At 40.9% G+C, this 17,795-nt stretch overlaps 1 protein-coding gene and 2 non-coding genes across 4 annotated transcripts; all 3 read left to right on the forward strand.

The window, feature by feature from the left end:
• Positions 1-2,814: 2,814 nt before the first annotated feature.
• TRNAR-ACG (transfer RNA arginine (anticodon ACG)) lies at positions 2,815-2,887 on the forward strand. Its single transcript has one exon. It is a non-coding gene; the product is annotated as a tRNA-Arg (tRNA).
• Positions 2,888-3,484: 597 nt separating this feature from the next.
• Positions 3,485-12,633, forward strand: LOC130831745 (high mobility group nucleosome-binding domain-containing protein 4). 2 transcript variants are annotated; one of them, XM_057700102.1, is made up of 2 exons: positions 3,485-3,995; positions 10,472-12,250. In XM_057700102.1, the coding sequence occupies exon 2, from the start codon at positions 10,547-10,549 to the stop codon at positions 10,817-10,819; it is 273 nt and encodes a 90-aa protein (XP_057556085.1). In that variant the 5' UTR covers positions 3,485-3,995; positions 10,472-10,546; the 3' UTR covers positions 10,820-12,250. The 2 variants fall into 2 exon arrangements, with proteins under 2 accessions (XP_057556085.1, XP_057556083.1); XM_057700100.1 differs by having other exon boundaries at positions 3,486-3,995; positions 10,469-12,633.
• Positions 3,528-3,600, forward strand: TRNAV-CAC (transfer RNA valine (anticodon CAC)). The gene has a single exon. It is a non-coding gene; the product is annotated as a tRNA-Val (tRNA).
• Positions 12,634-17,795: the final 5,162 nt, after the last annotated feature.

The raw sequence follows: 17,795 nt of genomic DNA on the forward strand, positions 1-17,795 counted from the left end.
GACTTTATGGGGAAAAATGGAGGTTTTCCTAAGGAAGAAGAAATTCTGTCTCAAGACTGTAGCATCAACTCCTGCCTGAGATTTTCTAGACTGTCATCCTGCACTACAGATTTTAGACTTGCCAGTCCCCACAATCGTGTAAGCCAATTCCTAGAAATACATGTATATTTTCCAAATGGTTCTGTTCTTTTCTGGACTCTCTCTTTCTCTGATTGGAACAACCACTGAAGAAAAGACTGAAAGCTGGAAACTGAAACTCTTAGAAAAGAAGACCCAGTAGAAAGATCTCTAAAAACGAAAAATGAAAGCCTGCCTCAGCTCATGTCAGAAAACAAGCGGAGATCTCTGAGGCAGCCAAAATAAGCTTTCAAAACCTTCAAAACAAAGGGAGGTCTCTGGGGACATGAGGAGAGCAAATGTCAACACGGCCTCCAGCTAGCTGGGTTGAAACCCATTATAGAGGTGCAAGATGGGACCTGTGACTTCCAGGGATGCCCTGGAACCTGGCCTTCCCATCCTGGGTATGTGATGAGGATAAAATAAAACCCAGATGTACCTCAATTTGCTTCTGCTGCAACCCACATGCCTACAAGCTCTGTACTTGCCCCACCGCAAGACAGAAGGAAGAGCCCAGAGTCAGCTACAGAGACATCAATGGTTTAATGAATGGGGGATCTTACACATCTGAAGCCAGGTCCTGGAGTGACACCCCACCGTGTTTGGTACTTGGCAGTAGCCTTCTGTGCTAGAGGAAGAGGGAGGTTAAGAGTTATAGGGGGAATTGACTGGTCAGATTGGCTTATCAGTTACCAGGGAAACCAACTGAGAAGCGTGCCCCTCGCCACCCTTTGATAAGCCATTTTGGTCGAGATGTTCTGATCTACAGATTAGAATAATCACTAGCTTGGGCCGCGGGTGAGTATGTAGACACTTACTGATGTGGCTCTACAATTAAGAGGGAAGGTCAGTCACGTAAGCTGGGTGTAGGTGAAGCGGGCACTAGAGCAGGGGACGTACAGAGAGCAAGAGGACAGCCATCTTGGGTGGCCTAATCATACAGCTTCATTTCTGAAAATTCATGTGCAGTTGTTCATGTTTCCAAACTCCTCTTTAGAACAGAAATCTCTTTTTCTTCTAATGGGGAGGGGAGAGTCTGTAAACTTGGATGGGAAAATAAATTTTTGTTTTGACTAACTTGTTACTGAAATGTTATATTTTCTTCCATTATGCATGTAGGCAACAAAGTACAGTATTTCAGCCCTTTTCAGTTTATCACTATTGGCAATCACAAATATTTTCAGAGAAAATTGCAGTTGTTGCAAGTTTCTTAAAATATTTATGCTCATTACTGCTTTGAAATTACACTATTTATTAGACCTCTTGCTGAATATTTTCATTTGGTGCATTAATAAAGGAGCACAAATATTATGATATCATAAATTTTTAATATTTTGATAACATATTTCAATATAATTGGTTTCCCTTTGAAACCTTATGTATTTATCTTTTTAATTTATATTTAAAGGTATTATTCTGTGATGGAGTCCATAACCACCAAAGTGTCCTAGAGGTACATAATACAAAATCTGGTCAAAACACCCCTGTTTACTATCTAGGGAGAAATCCCTAACTAGACCTACCTTGATGTTTATGCAGAAACAGGAACATGTACATTTTTCTTAAGTGCTGTTGCAAACTCAGGAACTGAAAACAAAGATTTTCTAAACACAATGGGTACATTCTCAATGTCAGGCAGTTTTACTCCATTTAGTAGCCCCCAATTTACTTTTTTTTGGGGGGGTGGGTTGAAGTAGAAAAGAATAGCTTTATTCCTTTGTCAGGCAAAGGAGGCCACAGTGGGCTAATGCCCTCAAAACTGTGTGTCCCCAGCTCTCAACTTATTTACTATGCTCATGAGGCATGGAGATAATGATTCCTTCTCAGAAATATAGACAGGCTAAAACGCACACATAAGAGAAAGGCAGACACTTCCTGAGAAAGCCAGCAAGTGCTCCTTTTGAAGGTGTAAAATTCTGAAATGTAGGTCCTGAGGGAGGCACAGCATGCAGCGAGGGTGCTTAGCACAGAGTCTTGCTTAAGTAAATATTGGAAATAAAATGTTTTCAACAACCCAAAGAGAGACAAGAAAGAATGTCAGATATGTTGCCATCCTACAACGGCTTACAATTTCCTGCAGAGCGACAGCCGAAGTTCATACAAGGTCGTACAATGCCAGAGGTTATATCCTGGAGGTCTCCTAGCCCTCTCCACCCATCACTGGCCTCCTGGACATTGCTGAAACATCCCAAGCACGCTCCCACCTCCATGCCTTTGCCCTGGAGATTTTCTTAGTTCCAGGTCTCTCTTTTTCCTGAAACCCGTATTTATCGTTCATGACCTTTCCTGTTGGGCTTTTCTATTCTCTTTCCCGTTTGTCTTTTTCCAAATTCTTATCACCATTATTTTATACCGTTTTCGCTGCGTCCATGCAATCTTCTCGAGAGCAAGGATCACATCTGTTTTCTCCACAGCTGTATTTCCGGTACCTTGAACGGTAATATTGGTTGAATGAATGAATGCATGAACGGAGAGATGATATTGGGGCAGAGAGTGTGCCGGGGTCGGTACAGACAGACTGAGACAGGAGCACAGACACTGGGGCGAGTGCAGGTGAAGTGGCCTCCGGGGAGTCCACGCACTGCAATCTGAGCTAACGTGGCTTTCATGGCGGAGCTCAGACCTCCCAAAGTGGACCAGTTGCCGCCGCCTGGTTTCTGAGGAAGGCATGCCCTCCTCCCAACCACCCACGTGCGGGGGCCAGTGGCGCAATGGATAACGCGTCTGACTACGGATCAGAAGATTCCAGGTTCGACTCCTGGCTGGCTCGAAGTGCCTACCCTTTATTTTACTTCTTTCCTCTACCGACTACGGAGAAACTCAAAGGAGCTGGAAAAATCCATGGCAAGGTGAAGCTTGCCTGGAAGTCTGCGGAGCGAGAAGGCCCAGCTTTTGACCAAGACTGGGGTCGTCACGCCTTTGTAGAGCAAATTCCGCATCCGGCCATGCGGTGGCGCTAGGCAAAGCCACACAGACAAATGTGGGTGGACCCTGTGTCACGCCCAGCCCCGCCAGCCCATTCCAGATGAAGGATGCGTTTGAGATAACATAGTAAGCAAAGAAGAAATTAAATCCAGAGGTTCAGATTGAAAAGTGATAGTGAAGGGATTGAAGTCTCTTTTGTTCTCCCCCATCCGGTCATTTCCAGAATAAATTATTAAGAATTTGGCTTCAGAACTGTACGCTGCATGGGCTTGATTTGCGCATCTGATTGGCCTCTCTGGGGAGGGTGGTACCAGACTCGCGCATATTAACGACGCATGTTTGCAGGGACAGAGCGGCGGAGCAGGACAGGGCGGGGTGGGGGGGAGGAAGTAAGGAAGGGCGGGGCTAGGGAAGTGAGGGGGGGGGAAAGAAGAGCGTGTTCTGTAGCATAAACTACCAGCTGGGGCATCCAATTCTCCAATGAGGTTTCCGTAGTGTAGTGGTTATCACGTTCGCCTCACACGCGAAAGGTCCCCGGTTCGAAACCGGGCGGAAACAGCTTGGTTTCTGTTTTTCTATTTTTTATCCCCCACCACTGTGGATCTCCTTTAAAAATCCATCCATTAAAAAAAAAAAACTTCACGCCTCCTTTCTTGCCCCGGGCCGTGGTGCTGAAGCGACGCTGCTCGAGGCGGGTCCGGAGCCCGCGACCCCGGAGGCGGACCCACGCATCACAGGGGGAGAACCGGGCTGTCCCCGGTTCAGCAAGGCGGCCAGACGCCCGCAGCCCCGGAAGCGCATCCTCGCCTTGCCTTCCTGTTCCCGGCAGCGCCCGGCTCCCGGCGTCTCTTCGCCTGCCCACTGTCCGCGCCGGCCCTGCCCCAGCCCAGGGCACCTGCGCGGCAGACCCGCAGCTGGGAGCCTCGCGCCCCTCGGACGGCCGCGAGACTCGGGTGAGTACTTCTGCGGCCTTAGCGTGCGTCTCCGGGAAACGCGGGTAGTCCCGCCGCCCTCCGTAGATCCGGGACCTGCAATCTGGCCCTCGGTCGTGATTAGGTGACCTCGGGCCCCCGACATTTCCACCTAGCCTTCCACTCTCCAGTAGCTCTCCCGGGCTCGAGTGTGAATTTCGGGGAAAAGCGGAATCCGGGAGGTGAAGATCGCAGGCCCTTCTGGGATGAGAAGTCCCCACGGAGACTCTAGGGCAGAAAAAAGAGAGGCAAGGAGAGGATTTGAAAGCATTGGGCCAGTAGGGCCGTGGCCTGAAAGAGGTCCTGGCGGGTGGGCTGGGCTGCCCTGGGCTGCCCTGGCCTGGGCTCATCCTCGCCTCCCCTCCCCAGCTTACAAGGCCCGCCTCTCCTGAGGGGACACCGAAGGGCTGAGTCTGCCTCCACGTAGGCCTTCTGCTCTCCCTGTCAAAAAGAAAAAAAGATCCCAAAGTTAAGTAATGGACCAACTGTGGATTTTTCTTATTGCCTTGAAGCTTGAGAAAGGTCACTACCGGCACTTGTTTAAAATCAGGACTGGTGCCTTGGTGTCTGGCCTCTTACCTCTGTTTCTGACATGACCTGCTTCCATGTTAATTGGATCAATGAAACGCTTTTCTGGGGAAGAACTCTTGATATAACACCAAACAGCCTCAGGCATATCCTCAGGATCTTCTTCTTAGATGTATTGTTATTATTATTATTACTATTTCTAAAAGTTAGCCAAGCCTAGTCTCTCGGATCACATTGTTCCAGTTTCCCTCAGATGACTGATATGAATGTGATGTTTTTATGGCCATAAGACAAGAAAGGGCAGTACTTAATGAACTGTTTTTCTTTTTTTCTTCCTTCTTTCCTCCCTGCCTCCCTTACTTTCTTTCTTTTTCTTTTCTTTCCTTTTTTTTTTACAGGCAGCTTGTATAGGCATCCCTTCCCCAGCCCTATTACTCCTCCATTTTCATACCTTCTCTGAAAGACCCATGCTTTTATCATCTTGTAGTTTCCCTTGTTAGCAAGACAGCAAGTTTGGCAGGTGCTCAATGCAAATCCTCTCTATACCACTCAGAAATACAGGTGAGTTAATGTGGTGCCCTGTGAGGAGCAAGGGTCTCAGGGGCCCAGGAGGTGACAGGGATTTGTCCTCTCCATCTTTCTCTGATGCCAAGGAGCAGGAATACTTTAGCTGGGAAGCTGAGTGTGCCCCAAGCCAACCTGTTGCAGATGGGTGACAGTTTGTTTGGAAGCTTATTGCTCTTTCCTCTTCAAACTGTGTTCTGGCAAGATGGAGCAGTAGCCCTACCATTTTAGACACTCTGCCCTTTCTCACATTCTCCCACTATCCCTTCCTCCCTCCCTTCCTCCCCCAATCTCCCTCACTTAAGGTCAAATGGAAGCCCAGGCCGCTCATCTTGTCAGATACTTCCTTTGAAAAGTGGAGAATAAATAGGCCCTGGGGAATGACTGACGCTGTATGACCTCTTGCTCTTATAGCACACTGCGCCTTGAATATGATCTTTTATTTGTTTATTTTTGACTATATCCTCTATTCTCTCCTTCCTAAGCTTGGGGTTGTAATCTTCTCCCAGGCCTTCTCTCTAACCCCAGGCACTATCTTGACATAAATAAGAGGTAAAGAGGAGAGGGTGGCCTTCTGGGTTTGGGTGGGATTGAGACTAGAACCCAAGTTAGAGCAAACTCCCTGGAACCCAGTTCAGTAATAGTCAAGGGAGCAAACCGATGTTGCTAAAATGTATCTTTGCTAGGGATGGCGTGGGGGTGTGTATCAGAGGAAGTAGGATTTGGTCCTTGGACACTGGAGACAGACTCACGATGAAAGAGAAAAAAAGGGGAAAAAAGATTTTGAGAACTGGGCAAAACATCAAATTTAATCTAATCCAAGATGTGTCATATGTCACTGAGATCTTTATACTCTTTCCTCCTGTATTGGTTTGCTAGGACTGCCATAATAAAACATCACAGACTGAATATCTTAAATAACAGAAACTTATTTTCTCACAGTCCTGGAGGCTGGAAGTCCAAGATCAGGGTGGTGGCAGGTTCGGTTTCTTCTGAGATCTCTCTCTCTCTGGCTTGCAGATGGCCATCTTTTTGCTGTATTCTCACAGGGTCCTCTCTCTGTGCTGTCTGTGTCCTAATCTCCAATATGACATTAGTCATATTGGATTAAGACCCACCCATATGACTTCATTTTACCTTAATCACCTCTTTAAAGGCCCCATCTCCCAGTACAGTCACAGTCTGAAGTACTGAGGTTTAGGACTTCGACCTATGAATTTGGGGGGAACACAAATTCAGCCCATTTCTGAGGACAGAGACTGCTATATTTTGTATATTTTTGAAACAGTTTGGGGAATTCCCAGAAGTTAACTTTGCAGAAGATTTTAGCATACCTGCATCTCCTCATCTTACTAATCATTTGCATATTTTTGTTGCAGAAGAAATACATCATTTGCTTTTTATTTCTCTATTAGTTCTTTTTTTAAAGTTATTTCTGTCACTATATTTAAACTGCATAGGTCTTTTTCTAACATTAAAAAATGCAAGTCCTCATAGCTAAGAAAGGATTTTAAGAAAAGGATGTTCCCTCCCTGCTGGAGGCTGTTAAGAGGGACACCTTTCCACATCATAAAGCAAGCAATTTCGTTAAATGAAGAGTTAAATTGAGACTTTCACAAGAATTTCTGTCCACTTGCTTACAATATGAAGACGTGATTCAAAACATTCACTAACTTGTTCTGTTGTCTGTTAGTATAATTTTGCCCTGGGAAGTGTTATTTTAACAAAAGGGAATTGTTAGATTCCTAAAACTTTTTAAATTGTTGCCATGTCTTGGAAAAGTAACCTCAGTATCTGTCTTGATAATTTCTTGCCTGGTTGATAACAAAATCCTGTCTCAGTATTTTCAAAAGTTATTGAACTTAAAAGATTTATCTGCCACATCTGAAACTAAAATAATATTGCACATCAACTATATTTCAATTTAAAAAACTATAAAATTTTTTAAAGTCTTTAAAAAAATTTTTTTTCTGCCAGTTAATTTTTCTTTTTATTCATAGGCATGATGGAATATTTGTAATCCTATTACTTATATTTTATTACCTAATACATTCTTTCTTTTTTTAATTCTTAAAATGTGTTTGTTTTTAATTAGTAGACTTTTTTTAGAACAGTTTTAGGTTTACAGAAAAATTGAGCAGAAAGTACAGAGTTCCCATATATTTCCTCTCCTTGTACCTCAGTTTCTCCATTATTAACAACTTGCATTGGTGTGGTACATTTGTTACAATGGATGAACTAATATTTATACATTATTATTATTATCATTTACATTAGAGTTCACACTTTGTATACATTTCTATGGGTTTTGTCCAATGCGTAATGTCATGTATCCACCATTACAGTCAGTAGCATACAGAATAGTTTCATTGCCCTAAAAAACTTCCTTGTACTCCACCTCTAATAATCTCTTTTAAGGTGATACCACTGTGTGGTGAGAACCTCTCCCTCCCCAACCTCCTTGGCCTTCATGAAAATTAAATGACCTTTTATCCCAGCAGCCCTTTTTCATTATTTGTGTATCTGTCTTCTTTGTTGGTAAGGTCAGCCACCTGTTCTCCTGATAAGCTTCCTAAATGTGAATTTCAAGGAACTAATCCATATTTGTATACTCAGATCTGGAATCCAGCTAGTGGCCTCTTTTCCTTGAATTTATCTTTATTGACACGTGCCAATTGTGGTTCCCCTGCTTGGGATGGACTTCAAGGGATCTCACATGAAGACTAAGCCTGGGAAACAGACTATGAGCCTTTCCAGGACAGGACTTGGGCTAAAAAATACAATTTTGGAGTGAAATGGAAGGAAAATGATACCGGTGTCCATTGTTTAGGGAGGTGTGTCCTAGAACAAAAGCTCATCCTTTGGTTTCCTCTCTCATTCTCTGGTAACAAAAAGGTCTTTAAGAATATATGCAAAATATTTAGGGTGACCTTATTTATTGCCCAAGTTGGCAAACTTTTGAGAGTAAGAGGGAGCATTATTAATAAATATACTAGGACAACAGGCACAAAACAAGTCATCCAGATATTAGACCAAGTGATTTTCATAAAATATCAACATTGCTTTCTTCATTGTAAGAACAACTGTCTTTTCCTACCTGTTCCTTTCTGGGCACACCATTACCATACCTGGAGTTGACCTTTGTGATCTCTGCCATCCTTCTCAATTATTTTCTTTAGACATTTTTTTTCCTTCAAATTGTGTTCGATTTTGGATTTAAAAAACAAAACAAAACAAACAAAAAAACCCACTTTTGTTCTTTAAGAATTGTCCAAACATTTCTTTAGTGGTGCATTTGGGAGAGAGTAAATTAGGCATAAATTCATGTAATGTCTAGGGAAAGATGTCCTTGGGAGTGAGCAGGTCAGGCCCGGCTGAGTCAGTAGAATTGCAGGGTGTCTCTGTGGCAACAGGGAATTTTTGACCCCCCCAGTAATTTGGAATATTTAGAGGCAAGGGAAGAGCACAGTAAGGGAAGAGAGGGCCCAGATAATTTCATATTAGCTTTTCAGTGAATTGCTCTTCAACATGAGATTAGACTGTTTCTCCTCTCAATTTTAATCTCTGTTCCCAAAGTTCCTTACAAGGTACCAAAGGAAATAAAGACTGATTCAAGGCACACTCCCACTTTGGTTCCTTCCCTCTTCTTCTTCTTCTTTTTTTTTTTTCTTCAGATCTTTATTGGAGTATAATTGCGTTACAGTGTTGTGCCAGTTTCCGTTGTACAACAAAGTAAATCAGCTGTATTTATACATGTATCTCCATATCCCCTCCTTCTTCCCTCTTCTTTATACTAACTCTCATTTCTCCTTCTGTTCCACAAGAAGAAATGAAAACTGCAAAATTTCCAGAAATTCTAGTCATAGTGGAAAAACAGGGGAAAAATAGATAATTTGATATTTTAGCACCATTTTCAGGTGGTTGCCTTTGTTAGCCAAGGAACATAAAAATCAAATCTAAGTTTGCTCAAAAAAAAATTCTAAGTTTGCTCAAGGACCATGTTTGCCAACTCTAGCTAGACACAAAACAAAACTCTGGAGCAATTTAAAGAAACGATGATAATTTTTTTTTTTCTCTTAAAATAAAACATTGTGGAGTAGGGCAGGGCGTAAGGTTATAGAATTCCCCAGGAAACATTTTCAAGGATGAGGCAGAAGGTGTAAGTAGCTAGTTTTGGCCCAGACCTTTAAAAAAGTCCCAAGGTGTTTGAAAGCCACTGCCACAGGCCTGGATCCTACTTACCCAAATTCAAAAGAAATCACTTCTATTCTGTATGGCCTTGAATCTGTGCTCGGGGCTACCCACCTTCCTAAAGTGGCTTTTCTTCTTGAGCAGACGCATAAAATTACTCTTTGTAAAGTATAGAGAAAAATGGTGTATTACGCATATGTCATTCCCCACCTGCCTCCAGTTTAAGGTAAGAGAACTCCCATGCTCTTTCCAACCACCTTCCTTTTCTCAGCTCCCTCTGAGGTGATGACTGTCCTGATTTTTATATTTATCTCTTGCTTTTTTTAGTTTTATTACATACTGTAGCGTAAACAAGTCATTTAGTTTTACACTTATAAATGGATCTATACTGTCGATCCATTTTGCAACTCACTTTTTTTTTGCTCGACGTTACGTTCTTCAGATTCGTCCATGTTTTTGCATGTAGCCATAATCTATTCATTTCTGCTGCTGAATAGTATTCCCTTCCATAGATATTACCAAAATGTATTTATCTATTCTATTGAAGGACACTGAGTGGTTTCCAGGTTTTTGAAATTACAGGGTTGCTACAAACATTCTTGTAGGGGTCTCCTGTGCACATCCCCAAGAATTCCTCCAGGTAAATACCTAGACGTGAAATTGCTTTCAGTAATGCCACACACTAACTTACATGCATAGAAACACACACCCTAGCAGTGTATGTGTTTTAATTATTCCACATCTGCTGAGCCCTTAATATCATCAGACAATTTAGTTTTCACCAATTTGAGGGATGTGAAATGTTATATCCTGTGATTTTTGTATTCATTCCCATATTACTAATGAAGTTGATCTTTTTTTTTTTGCTTTTCACCATTCATGCTTTTTCTAAGAACTACATATTGACACTTTTGCCCATTGTACTTAAATTTTCATTTTGTCCTTTTCTCATAGATCTGTAGGAATTCTTTACATATTCTGAACTCTGATCCTTTGTCAGTTATATGTATTATGAATATCTTTCCCCAGCTTGTAACTTATCCTTTTACTTTTTATGCATCTTTTTGCTACATACAAATTACTAATTTTAATATAGTCAAATTTGAATCTTAATGAAGTTAAATTTGTCAGTCTTTTCTTTTATGGTTTACATTTTTTGTGTCTTGTTAAAGAAGTCTTTCTAGGAGCAGTGAGGAAGATAGAAGGACCCTTGGGGCTGGAAAAGCCATCTGCCAGACGCTGCTGCCACCATGCCCAAGAGAAAGGCAAAAGCAGATGCTAAAGGTGACAAAGCAAAGGTGAAGGATGAGCCACAGAGGAGATCGGCACGGTTGTCTGCTAAACCTGCCCCTCCGAAACCAGAGCCCAGGCCCAAAAAGGCCCCTGCAAAGAAGGGAGAGAAGCAGGCCAAAGGCAGAAAGGGAAAAGCAGAAGGCAGCAAGGATGGGAACAACCCTGCAAAAAATCGAGATGCCTCCACAGTCCAGTCACAGAAAGCAGAAGGCACCGGGGATGCCAAGTGAAGTGTACTTTTTGGATAGCTCTGTACTTCTAGTGACTCTGCTGTTTGAAATACTATTTTTTTTAAATCAAATTTTGTAAAAATGTAGATTTTTTTTTAAGTTATGTTGTCACCACACAAGACACTTTGTTGTTGTCTTTTGTGGAAAGGGCAAGTAACCACTGGTAGAATGTTTCAGAAGCTGGATTGAAATGGAGGGAATAGAATTTTCTGTCCTTGTATTTGAAGATTATTCTTGGTTCTTGAGAGAGATTCTCTGACATTCATACATGACAGCCACTATGGCTCAGAAGCCTTACCGTGTGGGGAAGCAAAATTTCATGTCTTCTCCTTTCCTGATGCCATCAGCACATCCTTGACTTCCAGAAACCAAGAGTCATGATGCGGCCTTGGCACCCCTAGAATCAGCTGCGTCAGGTAACAATACTCAGGCTTTCTGGTGATGACATCAAGATAGTGTTGCTCAAGAGAGCCAGGAATCCTGTTTGTAGTTTGTGGATCATCTCACTAATAATCCTGGAGTTTTTAGTTCCTTTCCTCCATGTCAGAGTTGACCTGTGAAAAGCTCTTCTATGCCTCATGTGAAATATTCACCCTTTCTGAAAACTCTTCCTATTTGTTGGCAGCAACAGACTTTGTTGACTTTTTGGGGAGGGGAGTTTGAAAGTTATAAGAGGTTATGGGTTGTCACCCATGTCCTGCTGGAAGTAACTATTTTTGAAAAGTATCTTATAAAGCTGGATACAAGTTGGCTTCATGGTAGGGGAGGGATCATTTCTTACTCAAAGTCATATATTCTTTACTGCCTTGTAGAATTTGTGTAGTTTTGCTTTTCCATTTGTCTTTTGTCTTCCCTGAACTGATTTTTGCAAAAACATGAGATAGGAATTCAATATAATATTTTTTCCATATGGTAAGTGGTTGTCCCAACCACTTGGTTGTCCCAACTTTTCAGAAAAGTTCATCCTTTCCCCACTGATCTGTAACACTGGCTCTTTTCATAAATCAAGTTTCTTTGTGTGTGGGTGGAGGGTGGTGGGGGGGGGGGGGACGTGTCTGTTGATGGTTTCTATTCTGACTCACTGGTCAATGTGTCTAAACTTGTGGCAGTATTATACAATTCTGAGTACTACAACTTTAGAAAAAGGTCTTGATATATCAGGACAAATCCCATCTCCACCTTCAACATCACCACCAAACTTTTCTTCCTCGGAGTATCTTGGCTATTCTTAGCCAATTGCTTTTCCATACAAATTCTAGAATTAGATTGACAAGTTCCAAATGAAACAAACAAAAAGTTGGAATTTTTATAGGATTTGTATTGAATGTATCAATTAATTATAATATTGAGTCTTCCAATCCATGAACATGTTATAACTCTCCATTTATTTAGGCTTTTTAAATGTCTTTCAATAAAGTTTTATAATTTTCTCCATAAGTGTTTTCTTTTGTTAATATTTCTTAGAGACTGTACACTTTTGGATGCTACTTTATATGGTATATTTTTAGTTACTATATTTCTGTTTTCAGCTAAAGTTGACTTTTATATTCAACAACCTTGCTAAACTCATTAATTCTTATGTCTATATATTCTTTTGGGCTTTCTACATAGATAACCATGTATTCTTTTTGTTTTGTTTTGTTTCTTCACAGTCGTTATACCTTCTTTTCCTTTTTCTAGTTCTAGGCATTGTCTAAGTGCTGGAGGTACAGCAGTGAACAAAATGAAGTCTCTGCTTTCACCAAGCTTCTATTCTAGTGGGGGACGGTATAGAAAAGGCACAAATTTATGTAACAGAGTGCTTTAAATACACATGTGTAAGTGGGTGCTATTTAGATAGGGTGTTTAGAGAAGTCCTCGCTAATGAGATGACATTTGAGTAGAGCTCTTAATGAAGTAAAGGAATAAGAGATGTGACTCTGAGGGGAAAACATTCCAGCAGGAGGGAAAGTAAATGCAGAGATGAGGTGAAAATGTGTTTGGCATGCTGAGGAAGAACAAGGAGGCAGAAGTGGCTGAATTGGAGTGAGGGAGGGGAAGTGTGATAGTTGATATGATTGTAGAGATAGCCAGAGGCAAGAAAATGGAAAATTCTCCACGTTGTCATTTTTCTCTGAAAATCATGGGATGTCATTAGAGTTTTGAATAGAGAAACCACATAATCTAAGTTGTCAATGTGTGTGTGTGTGTGTATGTGTGTGTGTGTGGCTGATGCATGGGCAGTAGGGTGTAAGGGGGGAAAGAGTTGAAGGAGGAAGACCAGTTAGATGGCTGTCACAACTGAATTGCTGGAAATTCTACTTTATCCTGCTGTATTACCATCCTTCCTCTGCTCAACTATTCCCACCCCAATTTATTTGGTAAATTACAAACATTATCCGTGCTTTCTCTTTGCCAAACAACAGAACATGAACCAAGATAAACATTCGCTATTGTCAAGAATCCAAAGTCAAATTCAAGAAAGTCACCCTGTGTGCTTGGTGTTGCAATAATACTGCAGGAGGCCCTGACCCTGATGCCAGAGCATGAAGGGGTATTAGGAAGCACTTTCTGAGGCATTTTGACACCTGTGCAGCAAGATGAAAACAGAAGTTGGTCAAGCAAGGAGTGGGTAAAAGGCTACTAGTAAGAGTAGTAACATTTGCAAAGTTAACGGAATATTGTGCTTAGTAGGTGTTCCATAAAATATTTGTTGAATCAAAAAAATTTAAATGTGTAACCAAATAAATTATATTAGGTTTTTTACATTAATAAGGTATTTCTCATTAAGTGCTTATTTGTTTGCCAAACACTGTTCTACTCAGTGATTTTTTAATATATGCATATTTTATTTCCATGACCCTATGAGCTGAATCATATTACTATTCCCACTTTTATATTTAATGAAATTGAGGCGAATAGAGATTAAATAATTTGCCCTGAGTTCATACAGTGAGAGTGAAATCCAGATTAAGACCCAGGTCTATAACTCCAAGGCCCAGAAGGCTCCTCATTGTTAAAAAGATCACTGATTAAAACTCAACGGTAATCCATCCAAAAATATAATTTGGTGTTTTCGGGTAAATTAAGGAATTTCCCAAGATACCATTAGTAAACAATCAAATGTAAGTAATAATATTCTACAAGCTAAACAGTTGTGATTTCTGATGAAGATTAGTAATTCAAGGACAATAAATTCCAGGGGAAAAGTAGTCATATATAATTTAGAATTTTAGTGTATCTCTAGCAACATAAAGTTAGAAAGGATATTATTTCTGTACAAGGATAATAATTTTTTAGACAAATACTTCTGAAGTGGAGAAGAACAAAGTAGGAAATTGTAGATTAGCCTTTAAATCTCTCTTGCCCACTCTTCTGATCCATTTGTCATTTACATCCTTACCTGTAAATTCATAAATTAACATCCCAGTTTATTAAGATTCTGAGAATTTGCGTGTCTGACATGAAACTGCCTGAGTGATTCAGAGTTTTCCGTAATCAAATTTCTGACTTTCAAAACTGAGGCCTTGGTCCTGGAAGAGTTGAAAAGAAGAGGCAGGGAAATTAATTTTTTTGTATCTGCCCCGTCCCCTGTTCGTGCTAGTCTCAACAGTGGTCACCGTGTTTCCTGGGAAATGTACGTCGCTCCTTACCAGGCCCTGCAATGGCTTCCACCCACGGTCATACAAATGACCTACAAAAGCCGTACTTGAACTTTCTGCAGACGCGGCCAGAAGGGCACCCCGACGCCCCGCCCCTGCGGCTGCACGGCGCCCAGACACGCTCCTGAGCCTTTCTAGGCGGCTCGGAGGTCCGCGCTGCTTGGAGTCGCCTCGCGCAGACCTGGCTGGAAACTGGGACCATGAAATTCTTTCCCTGGATTGCTCCTCAGACCTCTCGCAAACCTTGCTCGGGCTTCCGATCAGTCGACTCGAAGCCCGAGTCCCCTTCACTGAAGTCTCGGCCAAGGGCATTGCCAGCACCCGGAGATCGCCGCGAGTGCGGGGCTTCTGAACCTTTTAGGTGCCTGGGAGCCCTCTGGCCTCGTGACGAAGCCTATGGAGCTCTTCTCAAATTATATTTTAAAAAGCATTAAAATAGGATAACAAAGAAAACCAATTATACTACAGAAACAGTTATCAAATCATTAATTTGCGGTATAGTAATATGTGTGCTTCCTCATTAATATATTAAATATTAAACATCAAGACCCGTCTTATAACCACTGTAACTTCGAAATAGTTAAATATGAGATATTTGCAACACACTTCATATCTCGAGTATGGGATATGAAAATGTAACTTTTCTGAGTGGCAAAGCCACTGGTGCTTATCTTCTGACTGTAATTTGCAGTCTATATTCATCTATGAAAGATATGCTAAATTTCAGTTAGAGATATTAAAGATGCAAATTTTTCTTTTTTCCTATTGATGTTCACCAGTCCCCAAGTTAAGGAAACCTGCCAAAGTGCTTAACACAGTACCTGGAACATTGAAAGTCCCCTCGTACATGTAGATGTAAGTAATTTTATTATTCCTTTTTTCACATCTGTTCAAGTTTCTTTTAGGCAATCATGATGAAGTTTATTACATGAAATCCTGAGGGAGCACAAAGATAAATTAAGAGTTCAACCCATTAATTGTCATTTTTTTAAAAATTATTTTTATTGAGGTATAATTGACATATAGTATTGTATTAGTTTCAAATACCGCAGAATGACTCCATGTTTGTATACAATGTGAAATGATCACTACAATAAATCTAGTTAACATCCATCACCTTACATAGTTACAAAAATTTTTTTTCTTGTGACAACTTTTAAGGTTTACTTTCTTAGCAACTTTCAAATCTGTAATGCAGTATTATTAACTATATTAATTTTAGTTAATAACATACATATATAGTATATATTTAGTTATCATATACATATATATATAAATTCAGTCATTTAGATATGAGTGCTAAAAGAATGCTGTCTGCACACTCCAGCTGAGGTCTAAAGGAAAAGAAAATTTGAATTTCGTGGTTGTAGGGAGTAGGGGGTTGGCAAAGTGAAGAGAAAGAGAGGATGACATGGTTTGAAGGATTAATTCCTTGATTTATCCAGCAAATATTTTTAGAGCTCTGATTATGTGCCAAGGCTACAAAGCAGGCTCAAGGGCCTTGCCCTCACCAGAGAGCGATGGTATTCAGCTCCCAGAGACACAGAAAAAGCTCTCCCATCTGAAGGAAAGGTAGAAAAAAGCAAAAGTGAAAAGATCCAAAGTTTGACTCCGTTGTTTCTAAACAATCCATCCTTGCAAGGAAAGACTCAAAGGCTGCTTCACACAAAGGATTTAGCTCTAGGTGTGTCCTTTGATGAGAAGACCTAGAAATTGCCCATATCTTTCTACAACCCTGCAGCCACAGGTTAAGTTGAGGTTAGATGAAGCATAAGAGCAAAGAAGCGAGTTGTGGGGAGAAATACATCAGAGGCAAATCAGTTCAGAAAGGTCTTTCTCTTGCAAAGGATTCCAAATTTTATTCTGTTTTTTTTTTTTTTTTAATTTTTTAAATTTTTTTTTTTTGGGGGGGGTACACCAGGTTCAATCATCTGTTTTTATTCTGTTTTGATCTTGAAAGTTTTAGCCCTAGGGAAAAGCCTAATCAGATTTGGATTTTACAAAAACCTTGGCCTTTGTATGGTTGAGTTAGAAGGAGGATATTGGAAGTGGAGGTTTCCTGCCTGTAAAGTAAACTGCTTTATTCAGGCCTGAAAAAGGGCTTTCAGGAGGATGAGGCAGAACACGTCTCCTTTGCTTAAAAAAAAAAAAGGTAGTTATAAGACAATTGCCGTACTCCTCACACAAGATGGCAAGAACTTGAATATGGGTGGTAGGCTGAGAGCAGAAATGGAAAAAATGTCACAAAATTCCCTGCATCCTCCCTCTTAAGTATTTATAAGGTAGACTTACTGGTGGATTGGATATGGAAGAGTGGGGTAAGGGAGGGAAAGGAGTCTGAGAAGGGACCCTAATTCCTAGCTTTGGCATTTATTTGGAAGGTTGTATAACTAACTGTGATAAGGAATATAGGAGAGGAAAGAGAAGAGGGGAGAGACTGATGAGTATAAAGAAACCTGAAAGGTCTGAAATTTACCAAAGTTGCAAGCTCAACTTGTTACATTAGCCTGCCATAGACAGTTTCATGGATGCTGGTACAATTCACGAGACTCCTGGGTCAGTTTATTATTCCTGCAATAGCAATAACCAGATTATCAGCATATTTTCAGTTTCCCTGCCTCCAGTTCCCAGAGGGCAACACATGACATCTGTACATTCAGTGGATTGTGTTACAAAACAGAAACCCTAAACTTGGGGATCCCAGTTCTTTTATAATGAGCAGTAGGCATGCCTGCCTGTTGCTCTGGAGAGAAATATCATCTCCATCTTCCAATGCTGTTTGTATATAAGCATCCTTGCAAAGATAATCCAGAACAATGACAGTCAGTGCCTCACTAGCAATACATGCAGAAATGGGAAAGTTCCATGAGGAATCATCTCCTAACCACGAGTTGTTTTCACTAGCTGAATCTTTTGTTTTTTTGTTTCTTTAAACACAGTCTTCCAAGACTAGATGAGTTGGGTGGAGGGTACATGAAATTTCGAAAGTGAAAAAGAGTGAGACCAAGTTACCTAAACAGACCAGAAACTTTAAAGAACTTCCGCAGAGCTATTGACATCTACATTAATTATTTGTATGCTTTTTCTGTTTTGTATGTTTGTTTGTTTTAATAAACAGCAGAAAAGCAGTGTGGTTGACAGCGTAGCTTGGGAGTCTGAAGTTTTATCTTGTCACCTGCCTAATAAAAGGGTAAATGAGCCATGGAAACTTCTAGTAGCTTTTCCTTCTAAGCACTACCTAAAGGTACCTAGGCTTCTTGAATGGAGGATGAAGGTTTTAACTGGTAAAGCAAATGATTAGAATTAATTGAGGTTTTTAAAATTTGTTTTAAATT

This window comes from Hippopotamus amphibius, chromosome 11 (assembly GCF_030028045.1).
Source record: "Hippopotamus amphibius kiboko isolate mHipAmp2 chromosome 11, mHipAmp2.hap2, whole genome shotgun sequence".
NCBI classification, from domain to species: domain Eukaryota; kingdom Metazoa; phylum Chordata; class Mammalia; order Artiodactyla; family Hippopotamidae; genus Hippopotamus; species Hippopotamus amphibius.

Coding starts and splice junctions, on each gene's coding strand:
- LOC130831745 (XM_057700102.1), top strand. CDS start 10,547: ATGCCCAAGAGAAAGGCAAAAGCAGATGCTAAAGGTGACAAAGCAAAG.